The 18,989-nt window shown below is 37.6% G+C and overlaps 1 protein-coding gene across 1 annotated transcript in view; it reads right to left on the reverse strand.

Annotated features, from left to right (window-relative positions):
• Positions 1–16,004, reverse strand: part of LOC122467056 (protein sel-1 homolog 2-like) — a 38,267-nt gene extending 22,263 nt beyond the window's left edge. The window contains exon 1 of the mRNA XM_043553313.1: positions 15,856–16,004. Coding sequence (XP_043409248.1) covers positions 15,856–15,913 — 58 coding nt within the window. The 5' untranslated portion in view covers positions 15,914–16,004. The remainder of the gene's footprint in view (positions 1–15,855) is intronic.
• Positions 16,005–18,989: the final 2,985 nt, after the last annotated feature.

Below are 18,989 nucleotides of genomic sequence, written 5' to 3' on the forward strand. Positions count from 1 at the left end.
TAATGTTTATTTATTTTTGAGAGACAGAGACAGAGTATGAGCAAGGGAGGGGCAGAGAGAGAGAGAGAGAGAGAGAGAGAGAGAGAGAGAGAGAGAGAGAGAGAATCTAAAGCAGGCTCCAGGCTCTGAGCTGTCAACACTGAGCCCAAGGCGGGCTCAAACTTGTGAACTCTGAGATCATAACCTGAGCCGAAGTCAGACGCTTAACCAACAGCCACCCAGGTGCTCCTCATTCCCCCTTTAATTTCTATTTTTACTATTTATTTAAGTTTTATTTATTTAAGTAATCTCTGCACCCAACATGGGGCTCAAACTCATAACCCTGAGATCAAGATTGCATGCTTCTCCAACTGTGCCAGCCAGGCACCCCTCATTCCCCTTTTATAGACAGCAGTGTCTAGTGTAGCATAGTTTTGGCATAGTTGTAGCACAGAGAATTATGAGAAACAATAAATCATTGTTACTTCAAACCACTAAGTTTTGGGTTGTTATGCAGCAGTTGATGACTGAAAGCTGTCTGTTTCTTCAGCCTACTAGGACTCCTTGCATAGAATTCTCAATTCTCAAAAGCTACATTAGACCAATAAATAATGCCCAAATAAATAATATATAACATACTCATAGTACTGAGAAAAGGATTAGAAGAAAATAATATCCAGGGATGTTTATTGTCTTGATGAAAATTCTTTTCAGATCCACTTTCTCATGAAAGGCTTGATATACATTAACTCCTGGTTTTATCATTTATTTCCCCAACATGGCCAATGTCCTTTCTTTCCAAGACATGGCTTATCTTCCTTTTAATGGACACTGATTAACGTGACCAAGATTCTGAAAAAAAAAAAAAAAAAAGAAAGAAAGAAAGAAAAGAAAAAGAAACCACCACCACAACAACCAAAAAACTCCCCAAAACACACAAAAAAACACCTCTGTGCTCTATGAGGGAATCTGCCTGGGAAGTTATAGGCAAATAAAATGTTTGCTGGTTTGTGCAGACAACATCGGACAACATTAGTTCCAACAAATGGAACTAAACAGAAGTATTTTATTGATTCTACTGTCCTAGTTCTCTAAAATGGTGCTTCATGCCTTAGCTTCTTTGACCATTACATGTAATAATAGTATAAAAAATACTAACTATTGGTTCTTTTCTGACCTTTCTTTCAGACTCTGTGTCGTACACTGGCTTCTGTGACTTTAAACTATCCTGGATATCCTTTCTCCTTTCAAACCCCTATTTTAGATATCCTCTTTGGTTTTATATCCGCTAATGATTGCGTATTTCTCAATGTCAGTCCTCACCTCTTCTCTTTGGCATGACCTAAGAGTTGAGCTGGGTTAGCAAGGACTTTGGAGTGGACAGATGCGGAGTGCAGAAGGTCAGGAACTACAAAAGGATAATACACTGATTCCAGAACAGGCAGCCACTTAAGAAGTAAAAGCCTGGGAATTAAACTGTAATGACTGGAAAGCAGAATAACACAAGTCATAAGAAAATCCACAGAAGGAATCCAGGACGGCAGAGGTGAGACAAGTGATAAGAGACAAACCTGGCAACAAGGATGGTTCCAAAACCTGGGACTAGTAACATGGCAGCAGGTGAAACCAGGGATAGCAGTGCGTAGATGTGTCTAAGTCACCAGAAATAGGTACACAACTGGGGAGACGTAGGAGTAAGAAGAGTGAGGGTTTGTACTTACAAACACCCAGAGAAAATTTCTGTCAAAGGGATTTCTGTAGGGGTGAGTTTTCAGTTTCCTGTGGAAAGCCTAGCATAAATCAGACCCTCATCATTTCATGACTACATTCTTACAACAGCCTCCTAACAGATTTAATCATGATTGCTCTAATTTTAATCCAATTTACATCTACCCTCAGAATAATTTTCCTTGAGTACTGTTTCCAGCAAGGCACACATCTGCTTAAAAACCCACAAGTCCCTGTAGCTTACTGTATAAACACTAACTCCCTATGTTGACTTCCAGTTTCCTCTAGTCAGATTTAACTCCACATTTACAAGTATTTTTTAAATACAAATAATCTGTTTCACTAGCTCCTGACTACTATTTGAAAGTTTTCTGCTTCACTTTCTGTAAATTTAACAATTCCTATTGAATGGATTAAAAGTTATCTATTAAAAATTAAAAAAATACCAGATATAATTTTAGGTCACTTATTATTTTTGGTTTGTGAGATACTTAGTTTTGGACATCATCAACACTGATGTTCAGAAATAACATTTCATTATCTCCTTACTTAGCCATGTGACCTTGGATAAGTTATTTAACTGCTCTGAGCTTCAGTACTGTACCTATCTCTGGAGTAGACATGAAGACAGAGTAGAATTATTATTATTATTTTTTTTTTTTAATTTGTTTTTCAACGTTTTATTTATTTTTGGGACAGAGAGAGACAGAGCATGAACAGGGGAGGGGCAGAGAGAGAGGGAGACACAGAATCGGAAACAGGCTCCAGGCTCTGAGCCATCAGCCCAGAGCCTGACGTGGGGCTCGAACTCACGGACCGCGAGATCGTGACCTGGCTGAAGTCGGACGCTTAACCGACTGCGCCACCCAGGCGCCCCTATTATTATTTTTTTAAGTGTCCCAATTTATTTACTTATTTAATATAATTTATTGTCAAATTGGTTTCCATAAAACAACCAGTGCTCATCCCAATAAGTGCCCTCCTCAATGCCAATCACCCACTTTCCTCTCTCCCCCATCCCCCATCAAACCTCAGTTTGTTCAAGACAGAGAACTAAAGTGTAGTGTTTGGTGTTTATTAAATACACGGTGGCTGAGGGGCGCCTGGGTGGCGCAGTCGGTTAAGCGTCCGACTTCAGCCAGGTCACGATCTCGCAGTCCGTGAGTTCGAGCCCAGCGTCAGGCTCTGGGCTGATGGCTCGGAGCCTGGAGCCTGTTTCCGATTCTGTGTGTCCCTCTCTCTCTGCCCCTCCCCCGTTCATGCTCTGTCTCTCTCTGTCCCAAAAATAAAATAAAAAAACGTTGAAAAAAAATAAAAAAAAAAATAAATAAATACACGGTGGCTGAATAATAAATGTCAGTTCCTCTCTCTTCTCCAAAGGCCTACCTTTTTTAAAAACGTACATACATACATACATATGTGTGTATATATATATATATATATATATATATATATATATATATAATTTATTCTCAAATTAGTTAACATACAGTGTGTAAAATGTGCTCTTGGTTTTGGGGGTAGATTCCTATGGTTCATTACTTACATATAACACCCAGTGCTCATCACGACAAGTGCCCTCCTCATGCCCATCCCATTTTCCCCTCCCCCCCACCTCCCCATCAATCCTGTTTGTTCTCTGTATTTAAGAGTCTCTTATGGTTTGCCTCCCTCCCTCTCTGTAACTATTTTTCCCCCTTCCCTTCCCCCATGGTGTTCTGTTAAGTTTCTCAAGATGCACATAAGAGTGAAACATATGATATCTGTCTTTCTCTGACTTATTTTACTTAGCATAATACCTTCCAGTTCCATCCACATTGCTGCAAATGGCATGATTTCATTCTTTCTCATTGCCAAGTAGTATTCCATTGTATATAAAAACCACATCTTCTTTATCCATTCGTCGGTTGATGGACATTCAGGCTCTTTCTATAATTTGGCTATTGTTGAAAGTGCTGCTATAAACATTGGGGTACAAGTGCCCCTATGAATCAGCACTCCTGTATCCTTTGGCTAAATTCCTAGTAGTGCTATTGGGTTATAGGGTAGTTCTATTTTTAATTTTTTGAGGAATCTCCACACTGTTTTCCAGAGTGGCTGCACCAGTTTGCATTCCCACCAATAGTGCAAGAGGGTTTCCATTTCTCCACATCCTCGCCAGCATCTGTTGTTTCTTGGGTTGTTAATTTTATCCAAAGGCCTACCTTTTAAAAGCAAATGTTATCAACATCTGTGAGAAAATCACTTCCCTTACTGAAATAAAATTAAGAAACTATATAGGGTAAACACTGGGAGAAGAATCTCCTACTGGATTTTACCTTCTCTTTGGCTTTTTCTCACGTAGCCACTGCAAACACCTTTCCCTTCAAACTCCTTTCCTGTGGTTACTCTTACCACATCTAAAACACATTGGAATTTTCAAAATAGAGTTAATAATCCCAAGGAAGAACAACAAAAATGTAAAAGGCATGGACAGAGTCCAGTATACATTGGCAGATCTCTGGTTCTATAATACCTCAACTGAATTCTCCCTGATTCTATCTCACTCCTTTTTCTAGAAGAATTTCTGGCATTCCCAGAAAAGTCACTCTAACTTATACTTCCACACATGGTATATCAGGATATGAATCTTTCCTCAACCTAACCAACACTTATTTTTGCAAATGTATTGGGATAAACTGATATTTCATTGTTAATTTCCATTTGCGGATTACCAGCAAGATCACATTTAGGGGCATTTCTTTTCCTCTCCAAGGAACAGACTGTTAGATATTTTCCCCATCTTTCTATTAGGATTTTTTTTTAAACATTTATTTATTTTGGAGACAGAGAGAGACAGAGCATGAACAGGGGAGGGTCAGAGAGAGAGAGGGAGACACAGAATTGGAAACAGGCTCCAGGCTCTGAGCCCTCAGCCCAGAGCCCTACGCGGGGCTCGAACTCACGGACAGCGAGATCATGACCTGAGCTGAAGTCAGACGCTTAACCGACTGAGCCACCCAGGCGCCCCTCTATTAGGATTTTTAAGAAAATATCTTTAGGAGTCTTAAAATATATTCTGGATATTATTTGATTGGTGTTTATGTTATAGATATATTTTTAAGTCTGTTAGTAGCCTTTTAACTATTTATGGTATTCTTTGCAGGACAGTTGTTTTAAATTCAAATGCAGTCAAAACTATCAATCTTTTCTTCACCTATAACCTTTGTGTAATATGTGTGTATGTCTGCGTGCGCACGTGTCTTGTTCAAGGCCTTACTAATCACTTGAATGTAAATTTTCCTGCATTCCTTCAGCCATTTTTATAGTTTTCCTATTCCTGTTTATGTTTCTGATCAATCTGGAATCAGTTTGTTTTGACTGGCATGAAGTGGAACCTGGTTTTTACTAATGAATAGACAATTTGACAATAATTCATTACAGTCCATCTTTTATCCATTGTACTGAGAAACCTTCTTTGGTAAGAATTTCTCATTTGTACATTGTTTCATTTTTAAACTCTCTGCTCTATTTTCTTGATGTATTTGCCTATTATTCTGGTAATACACTATTTACTGTAGTTTATAATTGCATACTTCACTATTTTGTTGAGCAAGAACTTCTCTGTGCAGATACAAGTGCACATATGCACACATACCCTTGTTCCTCTTTTAAAAACTTGTCTTGGGAATTTTAGTATATATTTCCTCATTTCCTCTCTAGATGAATATTAGAATAAGGTTGTCAGATTCATTTAAAAAATGTATTGATATTTTCACTGGGATTGCACTGGATTTACCTGTTAATTTACAAAGACCTGGCATATTTATAATACTGAGATTCATTTAGGTGTATAGACTTGATTTATTCAGTTTTCTGTTTAATGCTCTTCAGAAAATTTTCATTTTTATTACTCATATATGCCTTGTCTAATTTTTATTAAATTTATTCCCAGCTATTTTAAACTTCTGTCACTCTTGTGAAAGGGACTCCCCCCCCCCAAGTTTTAATTTAAGTTCCAGTTAGTTAGCATACAGTGTAATATTAGTTTGAGGTGTAGAATTTAGCTATTCATTGCTAACACCCAGTGCTCATCACAACAAGTGCCCTCTTTAATAGCCATCACCCATTTATCCATCCCACCACCTACCTCCCCTCCAGTAACCCTCAGTTTGTTTTCTATAGTTGAGAGTTTGTTTATTGTTTTGCATCTTTGCCCCCCTGCCCTGCCCCATGTTCATCCATTTTGTTTCTTAAATTCCACATATGTGTGAAATCATACGGTATTTTCTTTCTCTGTCTGACTTATTCTCTTAGCATAATGCTCCCTAGATCCATCCACATTGTTGCAAATAGCAAGAGTTCATTATTTTTATGGCTGAGGAATATTCCATTATACACGCACACATGCACACACACACGTATATGTATATACAACTTCTTTATCCATTCATCAGTTGGCGGGCATTTGGGCTCTTTCCATAATTTGGCTATTGTTGATAATGCTGCTGTAAACATTGGGTGCATGTATACCTTTGAATCAGTATTTTAATCCCTTGGGTAAATACCTAGTAATGCAATTTCTGGCAATTTCTGGATGGTAGGGTAGTTCTATTTTTAACTTATTGAGGAACCTCCATACTGTTTTCCAGAGTGGCTACACCAGTTTGCATTCCAACGAACAGTGTAAGAGGGTTTGCCTTGTGAAAGAGATTTTTAAAGATGAATTTGATTGTTATATTTTTTAAAATTAAAACAAACATTTACTAAGCTGTATCATGTCTGAAAGGTTTCTTTGGTTACCATTGATTTTTAGCGTTCCTCTTAAATTCATGCTTTATTTTCCTGGAGCACATCTTCCAGTCAATATTTCAGCTAGGATTTATGGGTGATAAATTTTCTGAATCCATTCATGTATGAAGATGTCTTATTTTGCCATTACACTTTACAGTTTGTCAGGTTATGTAATTCTAGATGCAAAATCATTTTACCTCAGTACTTAGAAAATCTTTCTCCAGTATCTTTTTGTACCCAATGTTACTAATGAATTTGAAGTCAACATGCTGCTTTTCACCTTGTAAATAATGTATTTTTTCTCTTTAGAATCTTTACGGGGCGCCTGGGTGGCTCAACCGGTTAAGCGTCTGACTTCAGCTCAGGTCACGATCTCGCGGTCCGTGAGTTTGAGCCCCTCGTAGGGCTCTGGGATGAGGGCTCAGAGCCTGGAGCCTACTTCCTATTCTGTGTCTCCCTCTCTCCCTGCCCCTCCCCCGTTCATGCTCTGTCTCTCTCTGTCTCAAAAATAAATAAAAACGTTAAAAAAAATTAAAAAAAAAAGAAGCTTTACAATGTTCTGATTATCCATAAAGTAGTAAACATTTACCATTATTTTCTAGGAGTGGGTCTTTTCTCAATCTTCCTCCTTGGCACTTAGTGGAACTTAATCTAAAAACTCTAAAAAAGGTCTTTTTAAGATCCGGGGAATTTTATTTAATTTCTTTATTTCTTCCTCTCAGTTCTTCTATTTTCTCTTTTTGGAGATCCCATTATGTGAATTTGTAACTTTTAGATGGATCCTCCATGTTCTTGAAACTTTATTTCATACACATCATTTCTTTTGTCCATTTTCATTGTGCTTATAAGAGAATTTCTCAGTTTCATTTTTGAGCTTCTGGGTTGCTATTCAGCTCTGTCAATTTTGGCATTCAGCCTTGAGGTTTTTATTTTTATTATCATATATTTCAATACCAAAATAGCTCATCTTTTTTCTTTCATTAAGGCATGCTCTTCTTTCATGGATACAATATCATCTCTAAATTTCATAATAATCATTTTAATGTTCTGAAGACTGCAACGATTTCCTCTACTTGTTCTGTTTCCTCAGGTATTATAGTGTGTGTGTGTAGGCTGATGCTTTTATGTGGTTACTTTTTCCCATGTTGGACTTGGATTTTCCCTCTTAACCTGTCTCTGAATGCTATAACAATCACCTAAGCCTGCCACCAGTTACCTTGTGGGTGTTGGAGGAGATGCTATCAGGATGTGTCAGACAGGACCTAGTCATCTGGGAATAGGTGCTCCCTCAGTATCATTAGCCATTTGCAGCAGATATTACATCACTGCCAAAATGCCACCCCAAACCTCATGCTTTGTCTCCTTGTGTACTGAATTATTTTTACTATATACTGAAAACTTTATCTCAGTGGATTGAGACCTAAAATGAAGTTGCTTTCCAATGGAGACAACATGAATTTGATTTTGCCAGAGGCCTAGGGCAGTACAAGTACAGGACAATCTTAGATTGAGTTCTAGGCTCAGGGTGCCTGGGATTACCCAAGCTGTAAATCTCCAATGGAGCTGGCCTGTGACCATAACTTCTCAGGAATGTATTTTTTTTCTTATTACTTTACTCTGTGTTTTGCTAAGTGTCAAGTTTCTGCAGACCCCTGGACTTGGGAGGGGTGGGTTTACTTCTGGTCTGCCCTTATCACAAGAGTACAGTACTTTATGGTCCTTGGTGGATGTTGAAAAGGTCTCCTATTAGACTCCTCACCTTGGAAAGATCCTGAGAATCAGATTCTGTTCTCCTTGCTTTGTGAGGCCACAAAAACCAAAGCCCACATTTGCCTGGCTCAGGATAATAGCAGCTTTGATGCTCAGGTACAGGACTGGGACCAAGGTGAGGCAAGTCCCGGCCCTGCTGAGGTGCTCTTGTGCTTACTTCTCTTGATTCTAGCAATTCCTTAGATTTTTTTATCTGGTAGTTCTTTACCATCTTCTCAACTCTGATGCATTTAAGAAGCTTGTATATTTTATGCACAATTTTTTTTTTCAGTGGGATGGTTGGACCAAATAGCCTAGTCACCTAGCCTTTCATTACTAGAAATGAAAATTCTGCTGTCTCCTTTGCATATGGAGGTGGTGGTCATGAGGAGGGTACGAGTCAGACTGCTAGGCTGCAGCTGCTATTGTTTCTAACCAACAATCCTCTCTTTTTGCCCCAAGGATCCTTTCCTTTTTCCTGAACCCACTTGTATGTCATTTCTAACCATATTCTCTTTTGTACATTTTTGGGTAAAAGTTTCTACTTTTAATCCATTTTATCTTTTATTTTGTCTTTTAGGTTATTCATAATTTCTTTTTCATTAAGGGCATTCCTACTTGTTTTCCAGAGACTATGAATTGTTTTCGAAGACTATGTTCTATCAGGGAAGCTTCAGGGTGTACACTTTTTCCAAAGTGAGAATATTCTCTTCAAGTCCAGCACTGTAATCTTGGTGCTACCTCTGTGAGGCAGACTTACAGAAGTCTTTTTTTTTTTTTTTTTTAACGTTTACTTATTTTTGAGACAGAGAGAGACACAGCATGAATGGGGGAGGGGCAGAGAGAGAGGGAAACACAGAATCGGAAGCAGGCTCCAGGCTCTGAGCCATCAGCCCAGAGCCCGATGCGGGGCTCGAACTCGGCGGACTGCGAGATCGTGACCTGAGCCAAAGTCGGACACTTAACCGACTGAGCCACCCAGGCGCCCCCAGACTTACAGAAGTCTTAAGAAACCGGTTTTTCTTGTCTACTCTATCTCATTGGTTGATGAACTACAGAAATAAAATTTGATGGCTACAGTAAATAAATTTCAGATGCTAGTAAAATATAAAATCAGTGAAAAATGACTAAATGCCACTGTTAGAGTTTATATAATCATCATACTGCCAGAACAACTGGTTGAAAAGCAAGTAACTCAATCAGTCACCTAGCTGTTTGTTCTATACAGCAGCAAACGTATGTATACTACATTTTAAAATGGTTGAATGATGAATTGAATATTTTATTTTTCATCTGGCTGCTTGGCAATATGTCGAAACAGCCTGAGGTAAGTAAATATGATTATGAGGCAAAAACTCAGAGCAGTCCACTTTGGAGAATACAGACTTAGAAATAACAAACAGGTGATACAGAGTAAAAACAAGAGAAAACGTGATTCCTACTATACAATTCCTGTTTTAGTAAACTCTGTATTGCAGGGTTTTGAAAATCTGTAAATCTCGAATAGTAGACATAAAAATATCTGCATGACCTACTCCACAGGTTTTGAGAATGTGTTATAGAAATTTTAAAGTGTTACAAGTGCTAATTTAAAAAATTGTTGAGAACCTGATGAGGAAGTTAAAAACTAACTCAATTATGAGACTGTGATGCATGAGAAAGGTGCATGTGCTATGAGGAAGGGCTTGGGAAAGTTTTTTTTTTTTTTAAGGGGGGGAGGAAGTAGAACTTGAAATGGACCTTAAAAGATGAGTAGGATGTTATGCTGTAGATTTCTGGTGGTGATGGGAAGAAAATGGAATGACAGTACATTCCTGCAGTCAGGCCAGCTTTGTGAACCATTCAACTGCAGAAAAGATTAAGAAAGACATCAAAGTGAGAGTTAGGTGGTATACTGAGTAGCTACTAGTTTAAATTAGTTAAATTAGTTGAAATAAAATATGTGTGTAGCAGAGACAAAAAACAAAGGAAGTCAGGATCTAATTGCATAGGATTTTGACTGCTAGACAAGACACTGGGATTTTATTTGGCATAAAGTAGGTGCTTGAAAATTATGACCAAGTCTGGGGTTTAGGAATATTATTTCTGGAAGTACTGTATTGTAAATAAGAGGAGAGTTAGAAGTGCAGTCATGTAGGGGCACCTGGGTGCTCAGTCAGTTAAGTGTCCAACTTTGGCTCAGGTCATAATCTCACAGTTTGTGAGTTCGAGTCCCACATCAGGCTCTGTGCTGACAGCTCTGAGCCTGGAGCCTGCTTTGGATTCTATGTCTCCCTCTCTCTCTGTTCCTGTCCTGCTCACATGCTGTCTCTCCCTCTCAAAAATAAATACTTATTTAAAAAATATAAAAAAAAAAAAGTGCAGTCATGTAGATAAAAGATACTAAAATGAGACCCTAAATTGAGACATGAAAATGCATAGATGGGAGAAGCACTATGGAGTTGACAGGATTTGTTTAAGGAATAAAGGAATTTATGATGGTAAAGGATTAGAAGATTCTGGCTCCAGATGTGGCTTTCCAGAATGCCCCTGAGGAATCAATTTGACTACTCTGGGCCTCAGTCCTATCATCTATGCAAAACATTAAATTAGATGATACTTAGTGCATTATAACTGTATGACTATACAATTTTCAGGTTTTGTTCTTGAGAACTAGGGGAGCAGGGAGGGATGTTGATGCCATTAATAAGAGAAGAAATACAGAAGAGGAGCTAAATTTGAGGTTGAATTTAAGGTGTTTGCAGGCCATATACTACTGGTGATATCATCATGCTGCTGATGTACACATCTAGAGATAGCAGGAAGGTCTAGGATGCAAATACATATGTAAAAGAAGCTGGGGCTTGGGAAGGAGTAGCAGAGACATAGAATATGAGAGCCAATTTCTGAACTTTGGGCATAACATTTAAAGGGAGGGTTGAGAAAGATAAGCCAGTGAGACAGTTTAAGATTCTACATAGGTAGAGGGGGAAAAGAAGATGGAGAAAAGTGTCAAGTGTTGTATAGAGGTTAAGAAACAAGAGTAGTGAGAGGCCACTAGATTTGTAATCAGTGGGCTATTGCTATTCTTTGAGAGGGCAGTCTTAATGGATGGGAAGTAGATCTTAGGATCAATCAAGAGCAGGTAGAGGGCTATCACTGGCAGAGAGAATTCTTGGGGCAGGTATGTGACAAGAGAGACACATGAGCCCTTGTACACAGAAAATGGAATAGAATTGGGAAGAGTGTCAGAAGGAGGCAGTTCCTCTAAGCAGCCTGAGTAACCCGAAATAAAGCTGATGCAGGGACATTAATGGGTTCAGCTATGAGATGGGGGGGGGGGGAAGGATCTGTTCATCCAGCTCTTCTCAGGCTGAGGGCTGCCCTCCTCCCATTGAGTGCTGTCCTATTGAATTGTTCCAAAGAGTAGTAGTCATTGTAGAAGTAGTAGTAATATTGTAGAGTTGTAGAAACCTTTCAGATAAACCTAGGTTATGAAGAAAGAGCCTTATATTTTTCAAGACAATTCACAAAAGAGAAATCAGCTTCCTTACTGATTTATAACATAACGCAGTAATCAAATTTCTCTATAATAGTGAGCAATCCCATCATGACACATGTGCTCTTTCCTGCTTCTCTTCAAGGAAAGATGCTCTATATACTTGCAATGTATTTGTTCCCTGTTTAGAAGTATAATGTAAAAGAACTGGAAGGAAGCAAAGGTAACTCAGAACTCCTAAATTCTACAAGTTATTTAAAACAGCACTGGTAATAGCAAGCCCATTAAAAAAAATTTTTTTTAATGTTTATTTATTTATTTTTGAGAGATATCACTTCTCGGCCTTTTGGCTAAGATCAAGTGTATTTAATTTTGAGAGAGAGAGCATGAGCAGGGGAGGGACAGAGAGAGAGAGGGAGACACAGAATCTAAAGCAAGCTCCAGGCTCTAAGCTGTCGACACAGAGCCCAACACAGGGCTTGAATTCATGGACAATGAGATCATGACCTGAGCCTAAGTCGGACGCTTAACTGATTGAGCCACCCAGGAGCCCCGGCAAGCCACTTTATGTAACAGTAAGATATAGTCTGCTTGTACTGCTTAGGCTCAGTATCCTCTGCAACACGTCCAGGACTTGGCCTTAGTGTGGCCCTGACAGGGACATAGATATGATTGCTAGACAATTGCTTTCTGAATTCTGATTAGTTTCAGATTGATGAGCTACTTGCCTTTTTCAACTGGGATAGAATTGCTACATGGGTGTCAGGGAATCGCTATAAACTTTCTATTTCATTTTGTTTCATATCATATATTTTTTAAACTGTAGAACTTGTATGATAGTGAAGTACTGCTAGAAAGAGATAGACAAATTAGGAAAACCTTGGATCCTAGATAATTTAGAGCCAGAAGTTCTGGCAATGTCTTTTCTCTGCCTCAGTTATATACCTTACACTACCTTAAATCAGAAGCTGGTTTGGAAGTATGGAAAGAGAAAATACTGTTGATTTTACTTCCATTTTCTAAGCCACACTTTGGAATAAACTATGCATTTTTTTCCAGCAGAATGAACTACTTTTTTCTAAGGATTTACCAAAAGGGAAAAAAAATGTCAGAAACTCTTTTAGAACTTTCCCTAGGTCAATGCAGAGTCAGGAACAATCACATAGTTATGGCAGCTTCCCTCTCTCAATAATTTTACATAGGTGAAGTCAAAGTATATTGAGCATCAAGTGAAAAAATGTATAAAAAACAATACGCAAGTTTGCAAGGTATATGTGAGTGAAAAAAAGGCAGCCCTGTCTGTTTTGCCTGGAGATCTAGGGTTATAAAGGCTGGAAAAGAAAAAAAACAGAGTGGGGTAAAACCTGATTTTGGGTACGAACCACAGGTCTTATAGCGTGGCTTGTAAACTGTCTTGTCCCCTAACTACTTCCCTGGGTCTCTGTAGACCTGCAATCAATAAATTATCTCTTAAAGACTCAAGCCTGACCTTGCAAAGTGCCATAATACAGAAAGAACTCTGTAATTATCATCACTGTCTCTACTTTGTCTCTTCCTATTCACTTCCATCAATTGAAATCAGGTTTTGTCCCTGCTTCTCTGATAAAACTATCCTGGAAAGGTAACGACTTCCCTGTTGTTAAATCTAGTGATACCTTGTTGGCCCTTACCTCACTTCCATACTCTCTCTGGCATTTGGACATGCCCATCTTCTAGGGACACTCTTACTTTGGACTCTTATGTCACTATTCTCTCTAGCCTTGTCATCCATTTGCTCCTCTCAGTCCCCACTCTTATTGTTATAGTTAAATCCTCATTGTGGCATCTTATTGTGGTTTTGATTTGCATTTTCTTAAGGACAAATGATGTTGAATACCTTTTCATGCATTTTATGGTCATCTTTGTATCATTTTTGGAGAAATGTCTATCCAATTCCTTAGGTACATACCCAAGAGAAATGAAAGCAGATGTCCAAACAGAAAATTTGTATACAAATATTCATCACCCATTAAAAAACTGGTTTGCTGTTTTGCTGATGAGTTTGTAAAAGTTATTTATATATTCCGAATGCTAAACCTTATTGGATATATGATCTGCAAAAACTTTCTCCTTTTGTGTGGATTGTTTTTTCAGTTTCTTGATGATGTCCCTTGAAGCATAAAAATGCTTAATTTTGATGATGTCTAGTTTATCTGTTTCTTTTTTTTTTTGTGCTTTTAATGATATACCTAACAAGTCATTGCCTAATGAAGGTCACAAAAATTTATGCCTGTTTTCTTCTAAGAGATTACATCTTTAGTTACTATATTTACATCTTTGACTCATTTTACATTAGGTGTGAGGTAGGTATCCAAATTCACTCTTTTTGCATGCGGCTCTCCAGTCATCCCCATCATTTGCTAAAGAAATTATTCTTTTCCTTCTCCATTGAGTTGCCTGGCATGTTTGCCAAAAATCATCTGGCCATAAATTTGAGGGTTTAATTCCAAACTCTCAGTGATATTCCACTGACCTATGTCTGTCCGCATGTCAGTCTCATACAGTCTTGATTACTGTGGCTTTGTAGTAAATGTTTAAATTGGAAAGTGTGTGTCCTTCAAATTTGTTCTTTTTGTTTAAAAACATCCACTTCTATATTAATTTTCAGATAATTTTCTTAATTTCTGCAAAGAAGTCAGCTGGGATTTTATATTGAATCTCTAGATCAATTTGGAGAGTATTGCTGTCTTAATATTAAGGTTTCCAAACTATGAACATGAGAAGTATTTTCTTTTTATGTTTATTTATTTTAAGACACACACACACACAGAATATGAATCCCAGGCAGGATCCACACGCTGTCAGCGTTGAGCCCCATGCAGTGTTCCATCCCACGAACTGTGAGATCGTGACCCAAGTTGAAATCGAGTCAGATGCTTAACCTACTGAGCCCCCCCGGTGCCCTGAGAAGTGTTTTCATTTATTAGGGTTTTCTTTAATTTCTTTCAACAATATTTGTAATTTTCAGAGTAAGAGCTTTGTACTTTTGTTAAATGTATTACCAGTAACTATTCTTCTTGATGCTATTCTAAATGGAACTGTTAATTTCATTTTTTTTGTTTGTTCATTGTGACTGTAAAGAAATAGAATTGACTTTTGTTTATTAGCCTTTTATCCTGCAACCTTGCTCAACTCATTTCTTAGTTCTAATAATTTTATAGTGGATACCTTAGGATATTCTGTATATTAGATTCTGTCTTTAGTGAATACAGATAGTTTTACTTTTTCTTTTCCCATCCTGTCCACCACAAGTACAGGTGAGGTGTGGATTTTTCGAAGATGCTTTTTATTATTAAGTTGAGGAAGTTTCTTTCTATTTCAAATTTGAGGAGTGTTTTTATCAGAAAGGGATGTTGAATTCTGTCAAATGTTTTTTTTTTTTTTTTTCATCAATTGAGATGACCGTGTGTGGTCTTTATCTTTTACTCTATTGATGTGGTGCGTTACATTAATTAATTTTTGGATATTATACCAACCTTGCATTCTTAGATTAAATGTACATGAATATTTCTTAGGTTGAATTCAGGAAGAGTAAATTATCTGAGGACTGAGTAAAAATTAATTCAATAAAAGGCCAGAGAAACAAGACTGGAAAATAATTTCCATTTTAAGATAGTAACTAGTTAGAAATCCTAGAAACTTTGGAAATACAAATGTTACTGTGAAAAGATTAAAAAAGACTGTAAGAATATAAATTAATGCACTTTACAACTCTTTGAGTCCTCTACTTTTCCATTAAAGTCCTGGAACTAAATATTCATAATATTCTGGATTCAACAAAATTTAACAACCTGTCTCAAATATCCCTACTCTATAAAAATTACTTTAATGCTTTCCTCATAAATTGCTCAATCTTTTCTATTTTTCCCTCCTTCCCTTTCTCCCTCCCTCCTTCTCTTTCTCTCATACACACATCTTTGCCAGGTATTATCCTAAGTAAGAGTATCACTGATTTCTATCCTGTTTGGATATTCTTAAGTACTTACCCCCCAAATGGTATCAATTGGGAGTATAGTGAGGTTACTTATGATCTTTGAATCAGCTTCTACCCTTACTACCGTTAAAGAGAGAAGACCCTCATAGACAACCACAAAGACAGAAAAACTTACTTTTAATTATGACCCCAAGAATGATCAATATCTCTATTAACAGGGACAGGGGCTTCATCTTCCCATAAGCAGTTCCTCCTTACTTATATCACAGGCAGAACTAGGTGGCTGGCCCACAAGTTTCCTCTTTACAGGTTTGCAGGGGTCAGGATTTGGTTGCTAAGCAACCATTTCCTTACTCTTGGGCCAATGAGCTGCCAGAAAGTTCCTTTCAACTGGAATGAAGGCAGCTACTGGAGAGAGCAGGCTACGGGGAGGGAACCATATCTAGTCTGCTAGTCTGGTGGGAGGGAGATAAGGAGTATGTTTAAGATATGTAAGAGTTGCTCTCTGAAAGGAAAGAAATAAACCAGAAGTCCAATTTGTACATGTCCACAATAACATTCAAGTCATTTTCAGAACTGCGAGAAGTGTTTATTTTTATGTTACCTTCAGTGTTGCAAGCTGCACTTATATGAAAACACAATTAAGTACGTGAGCTGACCTAACATCATCCTTTACTCTAACATTTGAAGGCGATGGTGCATGGGAAGCATATGGATCAAGTCTGCTTTTGTCGCCATCTTGGTGAAAATGTTTATCCTCTTTTTGAGTAAAGAACTGCTGAGGTTTTACTGGGACAAAGGCAAACAAATTCCAGTGATCATTTTTTTTTTAAAGGCATTTCATTACACTTTCCTTAAAAGTTATTTAAAAATGCCCTCTTCATTGTCTTTAACAATATGGGCAGTTCATAAGTGAGTACCCTCAAGGCTTGAACCAGAAATGAAAATGAATATTTAGGTTAAAGCATGGGAATATTAAGACTATCCAAGGAATGGAACTGAGAAATTATGCCTAAAATATATCCAACATTTACAGTGTGTACAGGTAATTACTTCAGAAATAGACATATTTATTGCCTTGAATTTCCAGGTTTACTCCCTTTGTTAGTTTCCCAATGCTTTAATCTCTCTCTGTCTTCCTCTTATAAGGACACTTGTGATTACATTTAGGGCCAACCATGATAATATCGGATAATCTCCCCATCTCAAGATCCTCAATCACATCTGCAAGTCCCTTCTGCCAAATAAGGTAACATTCACAGGTTCCAGAGATTAGATCCTGGAAATCTTTGGGACCATTATTCTGTCTATTCCCTAGTATTTTTTCCTTTCACCAAGGGACTTCAAAATGGGACTTTCCTAACTTCTGTACTTTTAAAAATTGCCTAAATATAATTTATTTAAACTCTTAAATATAATCTGTTAAACATTTTCCAAATATTTTTTGCATTCCCCATTTGGATCCAGATTTATCAGTATCTTTCAGCAGATGATTTTGCCTCCTACTTTCACTGAACTGAACTCATTGGACCTATCTTCCCTCTACTTTCTTTTCATTAAAATTTTTTTTGAATCTTCATTCTTTTTTCAAATTCATCACAAAAGATGAAATGCTTTTTCTATACTCTAAGTCCAAGACTTCCCTCACTTTTGATTCTATCCAAATTTGCTTTATCTTTTTCTAGTATTTCTGACATTTGTCCTTCTTTTCTCTTTTTTTGTCTCAATCTTTTGTCACCAATCTTCTTAATTTAAACACTTTTCATTTCATTTCATGTCTCTTAGAAAAATTTTCCCTTGACTCTGGCGTCCTTCCAACTACTATGTACTTTACTTATCCTTTAATCTCTGAACATTAAAACAAAACAGACCACAATCACTTCTCATTGCTTTTCACTTTTTCTTCAACTACTTGTTTTTATTTTCACTGATTTACATAGACTATAAATTCAATGATCTTTTCTCAGTTCTCATCCTACTTGATCTGTGAGATATCTGATATTTCTAACCACAAACATCTTCTTGAAAACATATTTTTGGTTTCTCTGAAAATTGAGCTGCAAATATTTTTCTACTTGCTTGAACACAATTTCTCACTCATTCTATCACTTCCTCACCTATTCATTCACTTTTTGAATACCTACTATATGCTAATGATGTATGCCATTCTTTTTCAGGCATTCGTTAATTTCACTTGTCAGTTACTCTCTTAGTCTTTGCTTTAAAATTATGGCCTCCCCAAGGTAACCTCTTTTGGTCTCATATGCTCTTCCTCAGTTTTACCAACATCTCTGTATGGACGCTCATTCTTCTCATTCAATAATTTTTATTGAGAATCTATTTTGTATCCGGCATTGTGTCATTCTCTGTGGGCAAAAAGATATACTTCCTGTCCTCAGAGAGTGAAAGAGAGTCCAGAGTGAAAGATAAATATTAACAAAAGAATCACTCAAATATATTTATAATTACAAAGTGTAAAAAATGCTATATAGGGAAGTAAATGAGCACTGAGGGCATATAAAAGAACACTGTGGGTAGGGCTCAGGTGGGGTCAGTGTTAGGGAAGGCTTTGCCAAGGAGTGATTTTTGAGCTTAATAAGAATAAGAATAAGAGTAGGTCCACTAAGGGGTGCCTGGGTGGCTCAGTCAGTTAAGCGTCCCACTCTGGATTTCAGTTCAGGTCATGATCTCACAGTTCGTGTCAGTTTCCTGCTTGGGATTCTCTCTCTTTCTCTCTCTCTGCCCCTCACCTGCTCATGTGTACTCTCTCTCTTTCAAAATAAATAAACAAACATTAAAAAAAGAACAGTTAAAAAAAAGAATGGGCTCACTAAGCAAATCATGTCTCAGTTACAGTGGCAAACGTGAATAGACCATATGGTGAGAATAAGATGTGTTCAAGGAAGTGAAAAGCTCTATGGTTGGTATGAATGAAACCAGAAATTGGGTGGTGGGGGTAAGGAGAATTGGTAGGTGATGAGCCTTCTATTCTTAATGATTTAGTTTTTATAAGACTGTATAAGTCAGCTTGGGCTACAATAGTAAAAGGCTATAGATTGGGTGGCTTAAACAACAGAAATTAATTTTCTCACAGTTCAGAATGCTGGCATAGCCTGGTTATGGCAAAGGCTCTTGTCCCATATTGCAGATGAACACCTTCTCACTGTGTCTTCACATGGCATGTATAGGGGGAAAGGGGGAGGAGGAGGAGGAGCAGGAGTGGAGATATACATATATATCACATTTCACAACATGATCACATTTGAAAATGTGATGCAGGGGATAGAATGGACATAAGAGGGGCAAGAG

Source organism: Prionailurus bengalensis, chromosome A3 (assembly GCF_016509475.1).
Source record: "Prionailurus bengalensis isolate Pbe53 chromosome A3, Fcat_Pben_1.1_paternal_pri, whole genome shotgun sequence".
In the NCBI taxonomy this organism is placed as follows: Eukaryota; Metazoa; Chordata; class Mammalia; order Carnivora; family Felidae; genus Prionailurus; species Prionailurus bengalensis.